Below are 20,000 nucleotides of genomic sequence, written 5' to 3'. Positions count from 1 at the left end.
CTTTGATGATGTGAAAGGGCCCTAAGGATTAGACCAAATAAGAAGACAAGAAAATCATCAGTGCTATTAATTATTAAACGAATGCTGCCTGGTCTTAAAAGAAAAGATTTAGGAAACACTAAAAAGCGGAGATATGAAGCGGAGGACAGCGTTACCCTGAGATCTTACAATAGATTAGAACAGCCAGGAGGTAGGTGTGTGTGTGTGTGTGTGTGTATGTGTGTGTGTGTCTCTTTCTGTGTCTGTGCCTGTGCCTGTGTGCGTGTGTGTGTGCACGTGTGTGTGTGTGTGTGTCTCTCTCTTTGTGTCTGTGTCTGTGCCTGTGCATGTGTCTGTGCGTGTGTGTGTGTCTGTGCATGTGTGTGTGTGTGTGTGTGTGTGTGTGTCTGTGCGTGTGTGTGTGTGTGTGTGTGTGTCTGTGTGTGTGTGTGTGTGTGTGTGTGTGTGTGTCTCTTTCTGTGTCTGTGCCTGTGCCTGTGTGCGTGTGTGTGTGCACGTGTGTGTGTGTGTGTCTCTCTCTCTTTGTGTCTGTGTCTGTGCCTGTGCATGTGTCTGTGCGTGTGTGTGTGTGTGTGTGTGTGTGTGTGTGTGTGGATGCAGTCAGTATGGTCAGTGTGGGGTCAGTAGCATAAACACCTGAGGAACAGTCTAAACAAGCGGAGCAGTAGACCAAACCAACGGCTGCGTTTTGTCTTCCAACCACAAACAGGCTGAAGCTGCAGTGTGTCCGTGGACGTCCCAGGGGGATTTGTGAATCATGTACTGTGGTAACCTTGTGGTTTAGCCCCCGCTTTGAGTTATATTGAACCGATATTAATATGATATCTGTGAGTCGGTGTGTTTCAACCAAATGCTCCCCCACAAACCATTACAGTGATTTGGTATTAACTTATATTAGATAATGCATCACAATGAGCCTGTCCTCAGATCTCTCAGTCTCCGCCAGCCACGTGTTTGATACCGTTTCTCATTCAATTCCATTCATTACACCGAGTCTGTCCTCCCATGTCTACTTCCACCAGCCTCCACTGATCCTATTCCTGATCGCTCTTTGTAAACGAGAGGAGCGGTTACTGTAATGTCAGGAGGACGGCACATTGTAAACATGAACTAGTGTTTATCTCTCACATACACACACACACACTCACACACACACACACACACACACACATACACACACACACACACACACACACACACACACACACACACATGAACTAGTGTTTATCTCCCACTGGTGCTTGTTGTTGTTGTTTTGACTGAGGTTTCAACCCCAACCCAGAGCCCTGTTCCCATGGTTACACAGACCCATAGCCCTGTTCCCATGGTTACACAGACCCATAGCCCTGTTCCCATGGTTACACAGACCCATAGCCCTGTTCCCATCACACAGACCCATAGCCCTGTTCCCATCACACAGACCCATAGCCCTGTTCCCATCACACAGACCCATCGCCCTGTTCCCATCACACAGACCCATCGCCCTGTTCCCATCACACAGACCCATAGCCCTGTTCCCATCGCACAGACCCATAGCCCTGTTCCCATCGCACAGACCCATAGCCCTGTTCCCATCACACAGACCCATAGCCCTGTTCCCATCACACAGACCCATCGCCCTGTTCCCATCACACAGACCCATAGCCCTGTTCCCATGGTTACACAGACCCATAGCCCTGTTCCCATCACACAGACCCATAGCCCTGTTCCCATCGCACAGACCCATAGCCCTGTTCCCATCACACAGACCCGTAGCCCTGTTCCCATCACACAGACCCATAGCCCTGTTCCCATCACACAGACCCATAGCCCTGTTCCCATCACACAGACCCATAGCCCTGTTCCCATCACACAGACCAAAGTACACTTGCTTGATGTGTTTGGCCGTTAAAGTGACAAAAACCAGACGGACAGCGTTATGCGTCAACTCTTCCTACGTCCTACATGGATCATTCCCATAGGCTGGGAACACTGTTGCCTTTATACCTGAACATTTACACTTTTATAGTCGTGGAGATCTGTAGCGCCCGGCGGGTTGACGAGGCCATGACTTCACTGTGCTAATGTGGCAGCTGTAATAAGGCTTGTGTCTTTGATCCTGATCCCTCTGGAGCAGGCAGGAACACTTCTCCAGCCCCAGCTGGGCCTGGGGGCACAACCAGAGCGCAGTCTGGTCACAGCCTCCATCAGGGTGTTGACAGGAGGCCTGACATCATTAAGATGACTGGATGAGACGTAACGTGGGCCGTGCCTCCCCGGTTAAAGGGCTCGGGTCACCGGCGGTGGTGGTGGCTGTGATGAGGATATGGGCCTCCTCCACCTCTACTAGCCCCTGCACTGTGTCTGCAGAGACACCTGCTTCCCCCCTATACTGTTTCTCCTGAGACATCTACTACCCCCTTGTACTGTTTCTCCTGAGACATCTACTACCCCCTGTACTGTCCCTCCTGAGACATCTACTACCCCCTGTACTGTCCCTCCTGAGACATCTACTACCCCCCTGTACTGTTTCTCCTTAGACATCTACTACCCCCTTGTACTGTTTCTCCTGAGACATCTACTACCCCCTTGTACAGTTTCTCCAGTGTCTATTAAATATTTTTATAACATTCTTTTTAAACGTTCTTCTTCTAGCACGACGACTGCCAATGGCCGCTGGCCTGAGCTAGATTACTTTTCCTGCTATGACTGGTGGATTGATGATTCGCTTACTTAATCAAATGTATTGATTGTAAGGTGCTTTGGAATAAGGCGTCTGCTAAATGGCAAAAATGTAAATGTGAAATGTAACAAGTTCAAGTCAGGAAGTTACCGTTGTCCTGAGTGACCTTCCCTGCAGGCCTCTATGTGAGCACATAGCCACGTGTTCATCTGACAGTGTTTATGTGCACGCACACACACACACACACACACACACACACAACACACACACTCACACACACACACACACACACAAACACACACACACACACACACACACTCACACACACTCACACACACACACACACTCACACACACATACACAAACACACACACACACACACACACACACACTCACACACACACACACACACACACACACACACACACACACACACACACACACTCACACATACACGTATACACACACACACGCATCGTCGCATCCCGCAGACAGCCACAGTGCAGTCTAAATGTTACAGTGGTATGCCAGTGACCCTTGTATGCCCCGGTCTAGGAGAAGTGCTGAACCATTATGGGATATGTTCTCTTATTTATGCATTCTCTCAGTCCCTCTTTCCTCATTTCTCTCTATCATTTTTGTTTATACTCTCTTTTTTGAGGCTCTCCAAATGTATAATCTCATCGGTTTGACCCACATCAGTTACTAAGCGGAAGCCACAGGAGCTTTCATGGCTTCAGTTCACAATGGGCCACTCATGTGTTTCTTATCACTGAAAGTTCACGAAACCCACAGTTTCGCTTTTCAGTCAACTCCCTGTTTTCCCTTACTGACCAATCTTGTAAACAGTCGTTTCCTCAAATGAAAATCAAACATTAGTTTTTTTGTTCAAACTCTGAAAGTCTGTGGCATTGTTGCATGCAAAGCCTGGTCGTTACGGTGAGAGAGGCTCAGGTTTCTAATTAGAGGGTAGAGGGGGTCCTGTAAGTGACATCACCTCCCCCCTGGCACTATAGTGAGGTGTGTGTGTGTGTGTGTGTGTGTGTGTGTGTGTGTGTGTGTGTGTGTGTGTGCGTGTGTGCGTGCGTGAGTGAGTGAGTGAGTGAGTGAGTGAGTGAGTGAGTGAGTGAGTGTGTGTGTGCGTGCGTGCGTGTGTGTTTGAGAGAGAGAAAGAGAGCGAGAATGAGAGGCAGCTGGTTTGTTGATTTGACAACCACTGCTGTGTTGCTGTGTGAGACTTCAAACACCCTCGTCTTCACACGAACTGTCAGGACTGGACCTTATAATTTGACTTTATTGTTCCTGTTGCTTGGTTTGGTCCATTGTGACCACGGCGTCTGGGAACTTCCTCACCAGCGGTTTGGAGGAACTAAAGAGGGGAAAACATTGTGTGGTATTTGAGAGGTGCTCTCGATCATCCGAAAGTTATTGTATTATCTAGCAAAGTATTATATGTATTCTAGCAAAGAACATACCTGTACATCATACCTGTACACATGGGCGTCACCACCATATATTTGGGGGGGGACGTGTCCCCCCCACCTTTGAAACAAGGTCGTTTGGACCCCCCCACATTTGCCATCAAAAATATGTTGCATGACTGGTCAGCGTTATTTTCATTGCTTCACAATCAAATCCGTTCCACTTTATGAGTAGGGGATTGCCCATATCCAGAAGTCCACTCCGCGTTTTACTTCTGTTTTTAACACGGCAGCAGCACATCAAAACATTCAGACTGAGGCAAGACGATATTTAGATCATCCACCAAGATGGATATAAGGAATTTTTTTTCTAAGAAGAGAAAAGTAAGTCAAAGTCATCCAAGTTTTCCCGTGAGTGGCCAAACAGCAACATTGCGTTCTCCCAAGGTCAAACACAGCCAGCTTTTCTGATAAGAATGTTAGCACCTTATGAGACATTCTCTGTATTAGCAATGGAATTAGCATAGCCTACTAGCAACCAAATACGAGCTAGATCAGCTATATGGCACTAGCAGTTTTGTTAGGCATTACTAGTGCGGTTAGACATGTTTAAATGCAGAACAGACACAGGCGAAATGTCATCAAAAGCACAGAATGGCGACAAACACCTCACAGTGCTTACCTGTCCTGTCATTATTGCATCTCCTGCCCGTGTTCATTGCCCTGAGCATTTGCACTATTTAATTTGGCCATTGCACCCACCCAAAGAATCAATTTTGCATCTGATTGCTTGAGCTAGGGTTAAAAAATAAGAAGAAAACACCTGTTCCATTTATTTTTCTATTTCTAAAATGCTTGTGATTGTATTTTTTGTATTGATGATTGTATTTCTATGTCAAATGTTCTATTAGAGAAAAACAATATGAACAAGTGCTCAATGCATCCCCATTTCTCCTGATATAGGTGGTTGAGACTTGAGAGTGAGAGTGAGTCAGAGGCAGGGGCAGCAGGCAGGGGCAGTGGAGACAGCTCTAATTCACTCTTTGATTTTTTGGGTTTGTTATAGTTGTATGTTCTGCAATGCACTGAAGAGGGCTAAGTTTGATTGTAATAGGCTCTGAGTAGCCTAGGTACATATTTTATGTTTCCTCATAACTTTTTATTCAATTTGTTGACTCAAAGTTACCTCATTCTTTTCTAATTCACTCTTTGATTCTTTTTGAATCTTCATATTTAATAAAGTACCTAAAAAGTGCCACGTGTCAGTGTCAGGCCTCTGTGAGTTAAACCAAAACATAATAGTAGTCAGTAATTGCAGACCATGCCAGCTCCAAGGAAAAACAAAGAAAGAGGGAGATTATTTTGGGTGTAAAACGCACCAGAATGCAGGAAATTGAATCTACTATTTAAAAAAATTCGGGGGGGGGGGGACCCCCAGACCCCCCGAAAAATAAGTGTCCCCCCCACATTCAAAAAGCTGCTGACGCCCATGCCTGTACATCATACCTGTCCATCAGGGGCAGCTGAGGCTCATTGTAATGAATGGAACGGAGTGAGGAATGTTATCAAGGAACGGTATCAAACACATGCGATGTCTACCTCCACCAGTCCCCTGCCGACCACAAGATGTTGTCATAAGCCACGTTGTCTAATGACACATTTAGCTTGTTTCTGTTCGTAACAATGCAGTTATCGCCAGTGATACACTTGAAACAAACAAAATGGATTTATGTTTGGAAGGTGGGCGGTCGCGGTACTGTCAGCCTTCTAACAGCATCTGCAGCGGAGCGCTATAATAATAATAATAATAATAATAATAATAATAATAATAATAATAATAATAATAATAATGCATTAGATTTATATAGCGCTTTTCCGAGGCTCAAAGACGCTGACAATATGGGAAAAACGGAAAAACACAGAAACAACAAGCAACAGATAACATGAGCACATAGAACACAGAGTTAACGAACGGGGAAGGGGAGGTTGTATGCATGTCCATGGGGGGAGGGGGGTGGCAGGGTTAGGGGAGATGGTTAGGGATAGGGGAGGTTGTATGCATGTCCAGGGGGGGCGGGGGTGGCAGGGATGGGGGAGATGGCTAGGGGTAGGGGAGGCTGTAGGCATGGGAGAACAGGTAGGTTTTGAGGTGGGATTTAAAAGTGAGGAGTGAGGGTGAGTCTCTGAGTGGTTGAGGGAGAGAGTTCCAGAGGCGGGGTGCGGCTCGTGAAAAGGCACGGTGACCGAAGCCTTTGAGTTTTGAGGGTGGGACAGTGAGGGGAACAGTGGATGAGGATCGGAGGGTACGGGTAGGGCGGTGGGGGAGAAGGAGGTCAGTCAGGTAAGGGGGGGCCAGGCTATGGAGGGCTTTGTATGTGAGGATGAGGACTTTGAATTGTATACGTTCTTTAATGGGGAGCCAGTGGAGAGAGTGGAGGACAGGAGTGATGTGGTCACGGGAGCGGGTGTTTGAGAGGAGGCGTGCAGCAGAGTTTTGGACCATCTGGAGTCTATGGAGGGAGCGGGAGGTGATGCCGGTGAGTAGGGAGTTGCAGTAGTCGAGGCGGGAGGAGATGAAGGCGTGGATGAGGGATTCAGCAGCGGGGGGGGAGAGGCAGTGTCTGATTTTTGCAATGTTACGGAGGTGGAAGTAGGATGTCTTGACAATGGAACTGACGTGGGGATCGAATGAGAGGGTGGGGTCCAGAATGAAGCCGAGGTTGCGAGCCAGGGGGGAGGGGGTGATGGTAGTGTCGTCAATGGTGAGTGTGATGGGTCCGGTTTTATTGAGGGTGGATTTGGTGCCGATGAGGATGACTTCGGTCTTTTCACTGTTCAGTTTGAGGAAGTTGTGTGTGAGCCAGGTTTTTATTGCGGAGATGCAGGTTTCGATGTGAGTGAGGGGTGGGTTCTGGGTGGAGTTTGTAGTGATGTAAATCTGGGTGTCATCGGCGTAGCAGTGGAAGTCCAGGTTGAATTGGCGGATGATGTGACCGAGGGGGAGTGTGTAGCAGAGGAAGAGCAGGGGCCGAGGACTGAGCCTTGTGGGACCCCCTGTGTGACAGAGGAGGAGGAGGAGGTGTGACCGGAGAGGGAGATGAACTGGTGTCTGTTGGTGAGGTAGGAGGTGATACCGCATAAGAACCTGAACCCTCAAGAACTTTACTCTGTGTACCCCTACATTGATGTAATAAAAGCAATTCTGATTCTTGATTCTGATATCACCGTCCTGATCAACGTAGTCGTCTTCATCTTCACAATCCGCAGTCAGTCATCCTCCAGTAAACCTCTCTTCTCCTCAAGCCCATATCCTAATGAATCATTCATAATCGATAACTAAACCATGAGTGGTGGTCCAGGCCGTCCCTCCATCTCCTGTCTGTCCCCAGTGGGGTGATGACAGCTGTGAGAGCGCCGCCCCTTCCTTCTCCCTCTCCCTCTCACATCCCTGTAATGGTTCACCACCCAGCCTGGGCGCCTCTGTAACTCTGCCACGTCCAATCACAGTCAGCCGTCTGTCACTTCCAATCACAGTCAGCCGTGCCGTCCGACCATCCGATGTCCGCTCAAGCATGACGCAGCCCGGACCCTTCCTCAGACCCACCCCACCCTGGTTCAGACCCCCCCACCCTGGTTCAGACCCACCCCACCCTGGTTCAGGTTTTTGAGTCTTTTCTTTAGGGTCTGAAATATTAATAATAATGTTTTAGTCCTGACCCTTTTAGGTGTTTTAGAGGCCGGGTGTGAGGGGTTGGTAGGCTTGGTAGGCTTGGTAGTTTTCCGTGCTTCACATTAACTGACATGTTCCATTTTCCTCTGGGGAAAGTTGAAAGAAAGACAGTCGAGGCGTATTGGTTTTTCCATGCTGTTGATAGCTGAGGCTGCCAGTTGCTGTACGTAGTGATAAGAACACTATGGGCATGGAAACATCCAGGCCACAGTTCGTTCATAGCAGAGAGAGCTGATCAATGGGACAGGGAGAGTGGTGGTGGAGGTGGTGGTGGTGGTGATGGTGGTGGTGGAGGTGGAGGTGATGGTGGTGGTGATGGTGGAGGTGGAGGTGGAGGTGGTGGTGGTGGTGGAGGTGGTGGTGGTGGAGGTGGTGGTGGTGGTGGTGGTGATGGTGGTGGTGGTGGGTGTTCTATGGCACAGTAGGGGGCTATGAGGTCTCAGTGTGCTGATAGAGAAGCTGATGTTTGAACCCTAACCCTTGGGGGGAAGGGGCACAACCTCAACCCCCCCCCCCCCTCCATCCATTCGTTTGTAGTTGACCCCCTACTGCCCCTGCGATGCTGTGACAGCCTCAACATGTGGTGGGAACATCTCAGCCGACGTTGTGAGAACGTTGTGAGAACGTTGTGAGAACGTTGTGAGAACATTGTGAGAACATTGTGAGAACATTGTGAGAACGTTGTGAGAACGCTGTGAGAACGCTGTGAGAACGTTCCCTGGCACCTTGGGGGGCACAGCTGGAGCAGTAAGCCGCAAAATGCCCAACCGTTTATTTATTTAGTTCTTTGCTATTTATCTATTACAAATAGAATGTCGATGCTTGAACAGACTTTCATTCGACAGCCTACGTGTTGTTGTTGCTGTACGTACACTGACACTCTTCTATTCCTGTTTCCTTTTTTTCTTTTTCTTTGTAAGTGCCTTGCCTTTTGTCAGACTGATAACTGAAAGTGTACTGACAAAAGACAACGCCATGGAAACTCTTTTCATGTCTTGGACACTTTCCTTTAAGCTTTGTAAAATGGACCCAGTCCGAGGATCTTTTTTCTTTTCTTTTTTTTTTCAACACTTTTTTTTTCAACACACCAACAGGCTTACGCTTCAGACGGGGAGTGCGAAATTCTGCCGACTTTGGTGAAATGAGACATCTGGCTCCTCTCCAGAGCGAGCTCTCTTTTAGAGCTTTCACACCAGCTGAGGGCTTAATGAGAGCTCACTCCGAGAGAACAGCCCTTCATAATTTAAGACGCCAGGAGATTTAGAGATGTGCCCAGATTTATGTGTGTGTACGTTACTGTATATACAACTCCTCGACAGCGTATCTGGGGGAGATCCTTGTTTCCCAGAGAGTTCCAGGGTTTAACCCACACCGAGGGCAGTGTCTCTCCCAGGGTTTAACCCACACCGAGGGCAGTGTCTCTCCCAGAGGGTTAGTGTTGTCTCAGTCGCATAAGCTACGTTGGCGTTTATTAGTCTGGCAGCTTAGAATCTAAACGAAGCTATCCAGACATACACACACAAACACGCACACTCGCACACACACAAACCTGCACACTCGCACACACACAAACATGCACACGCGTACACACTTGCACACACACACACACACAAACACGCACACTCGCACACACACAAACATGCACACTCGCACACACACAAACCTGCACACTCGCACACACACAAACCTGCACACTCACACACACAAACATGCACACTCGCACACACATGCACACACATACACACACACACACACACAAACCTGCACACTCACACACACAAACATGCACACGCGTACACACTTGCACACACACACACACACAAACATGCACACTCGCACACACATGCACACACACACACACACACACACACACACACACACAAACATGCACACTCGCACACACATGCACACACACACACACACACAAACATGCACACTCGCACACACATGCACACACACACACACACACACACACACAAACATGCACACTCGCACACACATGCACACACATACACACACACACACACACACATTGATCCCCCCCCCCCCCCCCCACACACACACACACACTGATCCCTCCATCTGAACACTCTCTAAATAGTGTGCCACGCAACCTCCCCTCGAGTCACCGCCAACCTCTCCTAGCTTCCATCAACATCTGAGTATTTGAGTGCCCAGCCACATTCCCTGCATGCTTTCAGACCAGAAGCACTGTGATGCTTTCAGACCAGAAGCACTGGAAGGATTTGACAATGAATTGTTGTACAGTGTCCATGAGGGGTATGCACAGTATACATCATCTCCTTCCCGCTATGATCTCACCCTTCATTAGTTCACTCATCGGCAGCGAGGCATCACAGATAGCAGAGGCTTAACATTCCAACACTGAGCTGTGGACGGAGAGTGGATCAGGTGTCACTATATGGCAGGGAGGATTACCAGGGAGGCTGGGGAGCTCGGTCCAGGGGTCCAGAGGGGTGGGGGTGGGGGTGGGGGTGGTCAGGTTGTGGGTCCAGAGGGGTGGGGGTGGGGGGGTTGGGGTGGTCAGGTTGTGGGTCCAGAGGGGTGGGGGTGGGGGTTGGGGTGGTCAGGTTGTGTGCTCTGCCCAGGGAAAGCATTTACCTTTACCCGTTTGGCATTTAGCAGACTCCTGCTGTTATCCAAACGACTTACAACAAATACATTCAGTTCAAATACCGTTTGAGTAAGTGAAGTCATCTAAAGCATCAGTCATCTAAAGCATCAGTCATGTAGAGCATCAGTCATCTAAAGCATCAGTCATCTAAAGCATCAGTCATGTAGAGCATCAGTCATCGCAAGAAAAAAGTAATCTATGCTCGGGCCAAGGCCCATTGGCTGTCATAATACTAGAAGAAGGAGTATTTTTTTTAAAGTAGAGAAACGATACAGGGAGGTAGAGGGGATAGCACTGTTAACTTTGAGATGACTGTAATCACTTGAGCTGAGTGATATCGGTGAATAGCATCAGGCAATATACCACTTTAAAAAACGCATAGAACTGAAAGGCCTTAGCTGTTAGAAGATGTTAAAATACTTTTAGGCTACTCAACAATACTGATGCAGCGAGCTTATGCGGCTTGTGTTTTTACTGCCTCTGCATAGCTAACTCTGTAGGCGGAACACATGCTCATTCTACCCCCCGTTACAACGTGAAGTACATGAGCACAAAGCAAACAGTGAGTCATTAAGTCGTACAGGTCAACGCGCCGCACTTATCAGCCAGAACAGGAGTGGTCCTCGTCAGTAGGGGAGAAAAGGGAGTCTGCCGGTCTGTTGATAAAAGTCAGAATAAGTCTGAGCGTGTTATCTCACCAGCCTCTGTCTTTATTAGCATATCAGAGGTCTGAGAGGTCTGATAAGTAGTTAGTTGACTGCTGGAAGTCCTCCACCTCATGTACCAGAGTCACGTGTATCTGTGTGTGTGTCCACTGACTAATCATCAAGGTGATTATTTGCTTAGTGTGAATGGTCATGTGCCTCACTGTGCTGTGCTGTACTTCAGGTGTTGAGTCAGTGTGACTGGAGCAGGCTAGCTGTGACCGCTGACTGGAGCAGGCTAGCTGTGACCGCTGCATGCTCGCTAGACACTTTTTTACCCTTGAATGAGGTTGTTTTAGCTAACGGTCGTATTAGTTAACGACTTCTATAAATCTACCGTATGTATGTACGTATGTACGTATGTATGTATGTAAAACAGTACCACGTAGATGTCTTACAGAGTAGATATACCGTAGCTCCACGTCTGTGCAGGCTGTCCCTCTTTGACACCAGGTTACGACGCTCTCACTGTCTTACAATGATTAGCTTTGAATGACAAAAGAGCCACATTCAGTGAGTTAAGAGCCCATCTTGTCTATTTTATGGCTGGGTGTGGGTCTATTGAGGTTGGGGGTCCCTTAAGTCGCCCCCTGTGTCCCCCGCTGCTGCCCTGCATGACAGTGACCCCTCCCCCCCCCTTAGGTAGCCCCCCACCCCCCAATCATACATCAAGTGGCTAATGGCACTTGAGGCCTCACAATGGTGATGAGATTTATGATGCTCCTCCTGGCTTTGTCTGTGGGGGAGTGGAGGACTGTTTGTCTCTGGCTCCGTCTCAGTTATACTTTATTGTCATGTTGTTGTTTTTTGTCCCCCTCCTTTAACTAATGACTCAGGGCGTCCAGGTCTCCCTCTTATCTCCAGGCCCAGCGTGGGGGACATTGTTTAAGGCCATTAATAAAGCAAGCGGTCCTCTTGTCTCTGCTCGGAGAACAGAAGACCCCCCGTCTCTCTCTCTGTCCTCACAACAGACCATCCAGAGCCGTTTCTGGGGTGCTGGTTAATGGACCGAACAGGATGATGTCGTTAATTTTGGACCATTAACATTCATAGGTTTTATGTTCACACATGGCACAGTGACCCCGGGGGTGTTGTGAGGGGTACAGATGCTGTAAGAAGAGCAGGAGACTCCTCCTCATTCATCCTCATTGAGCTTTCTGGTTAAAGATTGAACATTTCTGAGCTTTTTCTAAAGAGTCCAATGGTGGCAGCCTTTCACCCATTCTATCTTCTAGATAGGAGACAGATGTTTCGAAAGAGAGAGGGAGAGATAGAGAACAGGAGACAGAGAGAAATGAAAGAGATTGCCCGCTCACTGCAGACGACCCTCATCAGTGGAGGATTGATTTGACAGGTAAAAAAATGGGCTTGACTGGTTTTAAAGCTTTGAAGGAGGTCCCTGAGAATTTATGGACCTCCTTATCTGATGTTTACCACAACGAATACATATTTCAAAGTGGAACTTCCTGTAACCTTTTCGGTTTGAGCCCAGCTGGTTCTCCTTGGATATGCTCTCTACTGGAAGCTCAAACAACCTGTAACAATTTAGTTGGTGAGAAGTTGATGAAGTAAGTTAGTCCTCGTGACCCAAACAACCACTTCTTTGTGTGTTTGTTTTTCAGCCCTTTCTTTTCTAACAGTAAGTCTAATGTCTCTAACAACAACACCCATGTCGAATGTTACTCTCTTACACTTGTGTAATGTGACGTAACAATAAAACTTGAAACTTGAAACTCTGTTTAAGCCCATATGTGATATTAGCCTGTACAGACAACAGTAGCTAATTGACTATGAATTGAATTAGCTCTTATTCAAACAAGGCCTGTCCTCTGGGCGTTGGAGAGGGGGAACATTGGTGTGACCTTCCCTTTGCAGTTATCAAACGGAGGTCAAAGGCAAAGTAACCCAAATAACAATAACATTGATCAGAAGCAAAAAATCCATTTGGTGTGTGCTCAACCCCAGTGTGACCTAGCGATCACGCAACACGATCGTGCAACATTCCCCCCCCCCCCCCCTTTTTTTCCCGCATGCAATCTCTATCATGGCTCCGGTTGTCCAAGGTCCTGATGCAGCATGACAGAAAACATCTGGTTCCTCTTTGGCTGCATGGGGCGCCTAGTTAAGCCTTCCCTGCAGGCGGGCCAGCCGAGAGAGAGAGAGAGGGAGAGAGGGAAAGAGACAGAGAGAGAGAGAGAGAGAGAGAGAGAGAGAGAGAGAGAGAGAGAGACAGAGAGAGAGAGAGAGAGAGAGAAAGAGAGAGAGAGAGAGAGAGAGAGAGAGAGAGAGACAGAGAGAGAGAGAGAGAGAGAGAGAGAGAGAGAGAAAGAGAGAGAGAGAGAGAGAGAGAGAGAGAAAGAGAGAGAGAGAGAGAGAGAGAGAGAGAGAGAGAGAGAGGGGAAAGAGGGGGGCATGACAGCCTCGGAGATGAGAGGGGATGGGAGAGGCAGAGGTTAATAACTGCCCACTGTGAGAGTAGTGGAGGAGGCAACGCAACAGGAGAAAAGTTCTTCAGCCATTAGACTGTTTTCAACAGAGAGAGGCTCACAGTAGACAGTGCTGGGTCGTCATTTCTGCTCATTAAAGTCAAGGGAGTTAATGGAAAAACTGTTGTTGTGTGTAAATCCAGGTTGGGTCACTCGCTCTCCCTGTGTGTGTGTGTGTGTGTGTGTGTGTGTGTGTGTGTGTGTGTGTGTGTGTGTGAGTGTGTGTGTGTGTGTGTGTGTGTGTGTGTGTGAGAACCTGATCTCCAGACCTGACCCTGTCTTTGTAGATCTGACCTACTTTTGCACACCGTGGCTCAAATCTCCAGTCTTTTTCTACTTTTTTTGTTCTTTTTTACACTCAATCTCTCAATTTCAAGGGTGTGTGTGTGTGTGTGTGTGTGTGTGTGTGTGTGTGGCTATATTTAGTCCGGTTTCCTGCTAGGATTATATATAGTTTCCCAAAGAACCCAAGGGCGACCGTCGTGATTCACATCGATCATTTCATTCTCAGTGATAATGCTCAGAGCGAGAGACGACCTCTAAAGGCTGAGACCGGCTGGCCCCACTTCAAATGTCTTATGTCAAATCTAATAAACACAACATGCATTAAAGGCATTCTTATCAAATGCAGTTACCTAACCTTTTACGGACACAATCTAATCTCTTAGGGCTAACGCCATGGTAACGCCATGGTCAGCTCAATGCCAAACCTCTTCTGTCCGGACTACAGAACTCAACACATTCACGGAGGGTGTGGGCTTATTGTTATGACTCCATATTCATCCTGCCTCTTTGAGCTACAGCCTCAGATGGGGAACAGATTGGCCCGGAAGAAAGGTGTCTGGTAAACATGGAATACCCCCCATGGACCACCAGACCTACCCTCCGTTCCACTCAGTCTTTCTTCCCCTCTTTCTTGGTACTTTAAAAAAATGTTCCACCAGTCTAGGCTTCCCCCCCCCCCCCCCCCGCTCCACACCTGTTGAGAAGTTTTCCCGGAAACATTTGCCAAACAATGGCTGCCTTTCCCGGCCTCGCCTGCCCGACATCTGGAAAGTCTAGCAGACCCCCCCCCCCCCTCACAGAATTTTACAGCATTGGGCCTTTTGACAGGGCCACAGGGGGGAGGGGGGGTTGACATGGGAGAGGTGAGGAGGTTGAAAGGTAGAAAGCAATCTTAAAGGACTGAGACAGGCCCCCTTCTTATGTCACGTTGCCTGTAATTAGCTCTTAGCTCAAATTCATGTGACTTTGGAGGTCTTGGGTGTTTTGTTTTGTTGTGACCGTTGGGATTAGGGTTAGGATCTGCGGGATCCGAAAGGGAAAGGGTTAGGCAAAGCACGCTGCTCCTTGTGTCCTCTTATTGCTATTGTTGCACACCAACATACTCACTTTTTATTATGTCAAGTACACAACCTTCCTTTAGAAACTAACTAGTAAATACAGTGTCTTCAAGAGGAGTGTGATAGCATTCACTATCAATGGTGTCGTGCAATTTGGATTTGTCTGTAAACCAGAGGCACACTGCAGGGGAGGCTGGTGGAGGCCTGATGGACTGTATCCTTTTCCTGTCAAAGAAGGTCATAAATAGTTTCATCCTTCCTTAAAAAAAGGAAGAGCTAAAATAGCCTTTTATATATGTTGAACCAGACCTCAGTTATCAGACCAACACTGAGAAAAATACGACTCTTCAGCCGTCTTACCGCAGCAGAAGGAGCATGTTTATTGCCAGACAGTTCTTAATAATAATAAAATTAAAAGCAGGCTCCACCTGTGCCTCCAGGTTTCACAGACGTGGTCTGTCTGCTTCTGACACACACGGCAGCGTCTCCTCACCCTTTACAGACGTGGTCTGTCTGCTCCTGACACACACGGCAGCTTCTCCTCACCTTTTACAGATAGAAAAGCAGATCTGAGATCTGCAACGGCCTGAGAATCTGCCATCCAACTGTTGAACCTCTTTCATCCGCTGGGCAGGGACTTATTGCCACGTGCTGAAACACACACACACTTGCACACTTGCACACGCACACTCATACACACAATAACTGTGCTAGGGCGCTCACCAGCTGTACCTCCTTGGTTAGGGCCTATCCCATTATAGAAACACCCCCCCCAACTCCACCCCCCCCCTACACCCCCCCCTCCATACCCAACTCCCACGCAGTGATGCAAAAGCCTAAAACGGTCTTCTCTTTCTATGCAGTATGTCCTGATATGTATCCGTTTCAAATGACTTGTGCTACTCCAGGTTTAAGGTTTCATGTCTCTTTCATTGGGGCTTGTTAATTTTGGTGAACAAGGAGCTGTCTAACTGTGAGAGTTACTGCGATAGAAGTGTATTCGTTTTCTTAAGCAGTTGTCTTGTGGGCTGCTTAAATATTGATGTACTTGAATTGTGTTCAGTGCAGCTGTTTAGGAATGCAAATGTGGTGTGCAGAAATATCTTTAAACTTAAAGCTTATATAGTGCAAAAAAAAGGTGCCTATTTTCCGTAAACCCTTCCTCTTAAGGAAAGGTTTAGGCATACATGGTTGAATTGATTTCCCCTGTGTAAATAAGCACTGATGAGCCGCCAATGTCAACGCAAAGTATATTCTTGAATGTCACGTACTACTCGTAGACTCTATTTTTACATTTCTGCTAAAGAAAATGGTTTTGAGTGAGTGTGCACTATATTCCCACAGGAGTCAGCTCGCATGTGTGGAAGCCTGGCCCAGCTCTTAGCCCCAATCATGTGACTCCTCTTTTCAGTTCTCAAGAATACGAGCTGAGCTTTAGAGACCGCTGTCTGTCTTCATTGTCAGGTGGTCTCTGACGCCTTGGAGAAAAGCAGACCCCGCTAACACCTATTCTTTTTCTCTCCTTCTCTTCCTCCCAGGGACTCAGGCGAGGTGAGGAGAAGGACAAGTCCTCAATCATTCGTCCGTCCCTCCCGACCGTCCATCAGCCTGTGACGTGTCCTGGTGCCGCCCACACTCAGGTCACCTCGACTGAGACGGAGACAAACAACAAGTCTGCGTCCCTCAGACGGCCTCAGACGGACGGCCCTCACAAAGCAAATATTTGAGGGCGTTATATCTCACTTCCCAGGGCAACCTTCACTGAAGAGATCCACGGAGAAGGAGGATCTTTCAAAGAGAGAGAGAGAGAGAGAGAGAGAGAAGGGGGGGGTGAAACATAGTAACCCTTTGTAACTCTGGGTGCTATTTCTGCTGCACTGTGGGCAGAGAAACGTCTCATTTGGGAGTGCTTTTGGCCGGCAGAAAAAGGACTTGCCTGCGCCCTGCCCGTTTATCCAAATGCCTGTGTAAATACTGGATAGAGATATTAATTTTGTCTGGGCTCCAACAGTGCCCAGGAAAGAGACACTATAAGCTAACTATAGCCAACTCCAAAACAAACTTTGTGGTCACTGGAATTGCTACCTATTTATTTTTTACTCATAAGGGAGATCAAGAACTGTACAAGTGAGAATGAGAACTGCTTTGCTTTAGTTCCAAAGCAGAAAGCTTTTTAGAGAAGCTCTCACCTGAGGTCTCACCTGAGCTCTCACCTGAGCTCTCACCTGAGCTCTCACCTGAGCTCTCACCTGACGGCAGACCCCCGGGGGGACCCCCTCCAGCTGCGGGAGCCAGCAGCCATTTTGTGGCTGTGCTGTTTTGATGTCTTTAACCTGCAAGGCGGAACACCATGAAGCCGCTAACACCCATCGGATCCCCCTCCCCTCTGAGGCTCCTCAACAAGGGCCCAGACTACCTGCGTAGGCAGATGGACGGCGGGGACCGCGGCCGCTCCATCAGCGCTGTGGAGAGGCTCGAGGCGGACAAGGCCAAGTATGTCAAGAGCCAACAGGTCATCAACACAAAGCAGGAGCCTGTCCTGGTGCCCTGCGCCACGCCCCCACCCCCGCCCCGCCGGCCCCTCATGGTGCCCGGGAGCCTCACCCCGCGCCTGACGCCCCGCCGGAGCTCCAACACCCCCTTCTCCAACACGCCCTTCTCCACCCTCTCCGGCTCTCTCACCTCACGAGACGAGAACGACGACTCCAGGAAGGAGAACTGTCGGACATCGGTGGACGTGGAAGCACACAACAGGAGCAATTCCAACAAGGTGATGATGCCGCCGAGCCCCAGGACTCCTGCCTCTCTGTCCTTGGTGGCGCCACACAGCGCGCCCATCCTGAGGAGGAGCACGGGCAAGCGCATGCTGCGGCCCGACTCCCTGCTCATCTACCGGCAGAAGAAAGAGTGTAAGAGCCCCAGCGGCGGGGTGATAGGGAACAACAACAACATGGAGGTCAAGGGTTACAACTTTGTCCGCCGCCTCTTCCAGGGGTCCATGCGTGAGAAGAGTGGCGGGGGGGGTGAGGGAGGCACCCAGAAGATGGTGATCAGCGAGGAGAAGGCTCCGTCGAGAGACGGCGGCGACTCCCGCATGTCCTGGACCAACGACAGAGACACTGTGGACGGGGGACAAGGGAGCCGAAGGTCCAGCAAGACCGACCACGATCGTTCGCCTATTCCGAGCCCTGGATTCAGCTGCACTACTCCCGAGACACAGACTAAAAACTGTCTTAGCGACGGCACAAGCGACGGAATCGACGGCGACGGCTTCACCAACGGCAACGATTCCGGTAACCACAACGACGAGGCTGACCCCTGGAAGCGGGCGCCTCCGCCGCGGTGCCGATCTGGACTGCAACGCTCCAAGTCGGACCTGCGCCTGCGCTGCTCCGTGGCGCTGTCGGACCAGGAACATTTCTTTGACTACTGCGGGCTGGACGTGGACATGGTGGACCGGCTGGGCCGCGAGAAGTTCCTGTCCGGGGCCAGCTCCGTAGACACGCTCTCGTTGATCTTGAGGGGCGGGGGGGGAGGAGGAGGCGGCGGCTCGGAACCCAGCGAGTTCTCCCGCCACTCAGGGGAGGGGCTTTTCCAGGAGGAGGTGGCCGAGCAGCTGCCCGTTGTTGGGGTGTCCATCATCGAGAGGAACGCCCGTGTCATCAAGTGGCTCTATAGCTGCAAGAACGCTGCCCGCGAAGGGCCCAAAGAGTCCACTGTTTAGTCCCCCCCCACCCCCGTAGAAAATATTTGTTTCTTTAAAAACTGAGGAATAGTACAATAACACGACAGAACAATCCTCTGAGAGGTTCATCTGCTGTGTTTATATTCTGTATATCCTATGGAAAGTACAGAGGTTTGTTTCTGAGTGAACTTCTTTCCCCCTGCGACTGTTACGGTGTCAGTGAGTGTGTGGTAGTATGGATGTGGCTGTTCGGTCCACTCTCCCTATACTCCAGAACCCATAGGACAGATATGGTCTGATCTTTATTGACTGACAGCTCCCCCCTTCCCCCCTCTTTGGCTTCCCAGCTAAGAACATGGCACATAAAGGAGAAACAAGTCTGGTTGTTATGACACAGTGGCTGCTGTATCTGGTGTCCTCAACTCACAACATAACCCAACACTCTTCTTTCAACGAATTAATAATTTAGCATGGAAAACCACTAAGCTTTTTTCCTTTTTCTAAACTGGATAACTGTTGTGTGAGTGTTTAGTGAACCGTGAGTACCTCATTCCGAACTGTCCCAGTTTAGCTTGTACGTTGCATTTTTATTTTTTTAATTGAACGCAGGCCGTTGGAACAAACATGCGACGCACCCCTGTGGGGTTGTTAATGCACTGAACTGGACATAGAGAGAGAGAGTGAGAGAGAGAGTGAGAGAGAGAGACACAGCATTGACTTGTTAAAGAGACTCCTCTTGTATTTAACACTGAGCATATAGGGACTCCTAGGACAGTGGAAGACAGGAAGGCATGCACGGTCACTCTGATCTCATTCTGATTCTCACCCCAGAGAGAAGAGAGCTTCCTCTTGCACAGCAACTACTGACCACTGATGAGTTGTGACACGTTTGTAGTGATTCTGACTGCTTAGGCTTTGACCGTCCAGCCTGCTAATATGTAAGCTACTGTATGTTATTGCAGTTGTAGAAGCCAGTGTGATATAGTGTGTATACTGTAGTGTGATATACTGTATCTCCTGAACAACTGGTCAGCACGTTGAGAAATTAACAGACATTTTTATTTTTATTAAATAAATATATTCACACAAGGGCATTTTGAAAATTCCTCACAAACAAAGATGAATTTGTTTCTCGTTATATCACAGAACATGTTGTGTACTGTAGGTGTTCAACTCACAGTGTAAGGGACCGGGAGATATCAGGTTTCCAAATGTTAGAGGGTGGTGTCTCTCCACGAGACTGACGTTTACAGAGTTCCCCCCCCCACCACCCCCGCAGGGAGTGTCCTCTCACCTCTGTGGCCGATGGTCATCTAGACCTCCCCCACAGGAGA

General features: G+C 48.8%; 2 protein-coding genes across 2 annotated transcripts in view; both read left to right on the top strand.

Annotated features, from left to right (window-relative positions):
- The window catches only part of LOC308166216 (death-associated protein kinase 2-like), a gene marked incomplete at its 3' end in the record, with an annotated part of 351,334 nt that overhangs the window by 267,882 nt on the left and 63,452 nt on the right, over nucleotides 1–20,000 (top strand). The gene's annotated exons all lie outside the window — the stretch shown is intronic.
- On the top strand, nucleotides 17,332–18,705 carry fam110d (family with sequence similarity 110 member D; the record flags this gene model as incomplete). Its single annotated transcript, XM_080541362.1, has 1 exon — nucleotides 17,332–18,705. The coding sequence occupies one exon, from the start codon at nucleotides 17,332–17,334 to the stop codon at nucleotides 18,703–18,705; it is 1,374 nt and encodes a 457-aa protein (XP_080397488.1).

The sequence above is a fragment of the Nansenia antarctica genome, assembly GCF_963989245.1.
Source record: "Nansenia antarctica genome assembly, chromosome: 10".
Classification (NCBI taxonomy): Eukaryota; Metazoa; Chordata; class Actinopteri; order Argentiniformes; family Microstomatidae; genus Nansenia; species Nansenia antarctica.
This window is presented reverse-complemented; position numbering and strand designations above follow the sequence as displayed.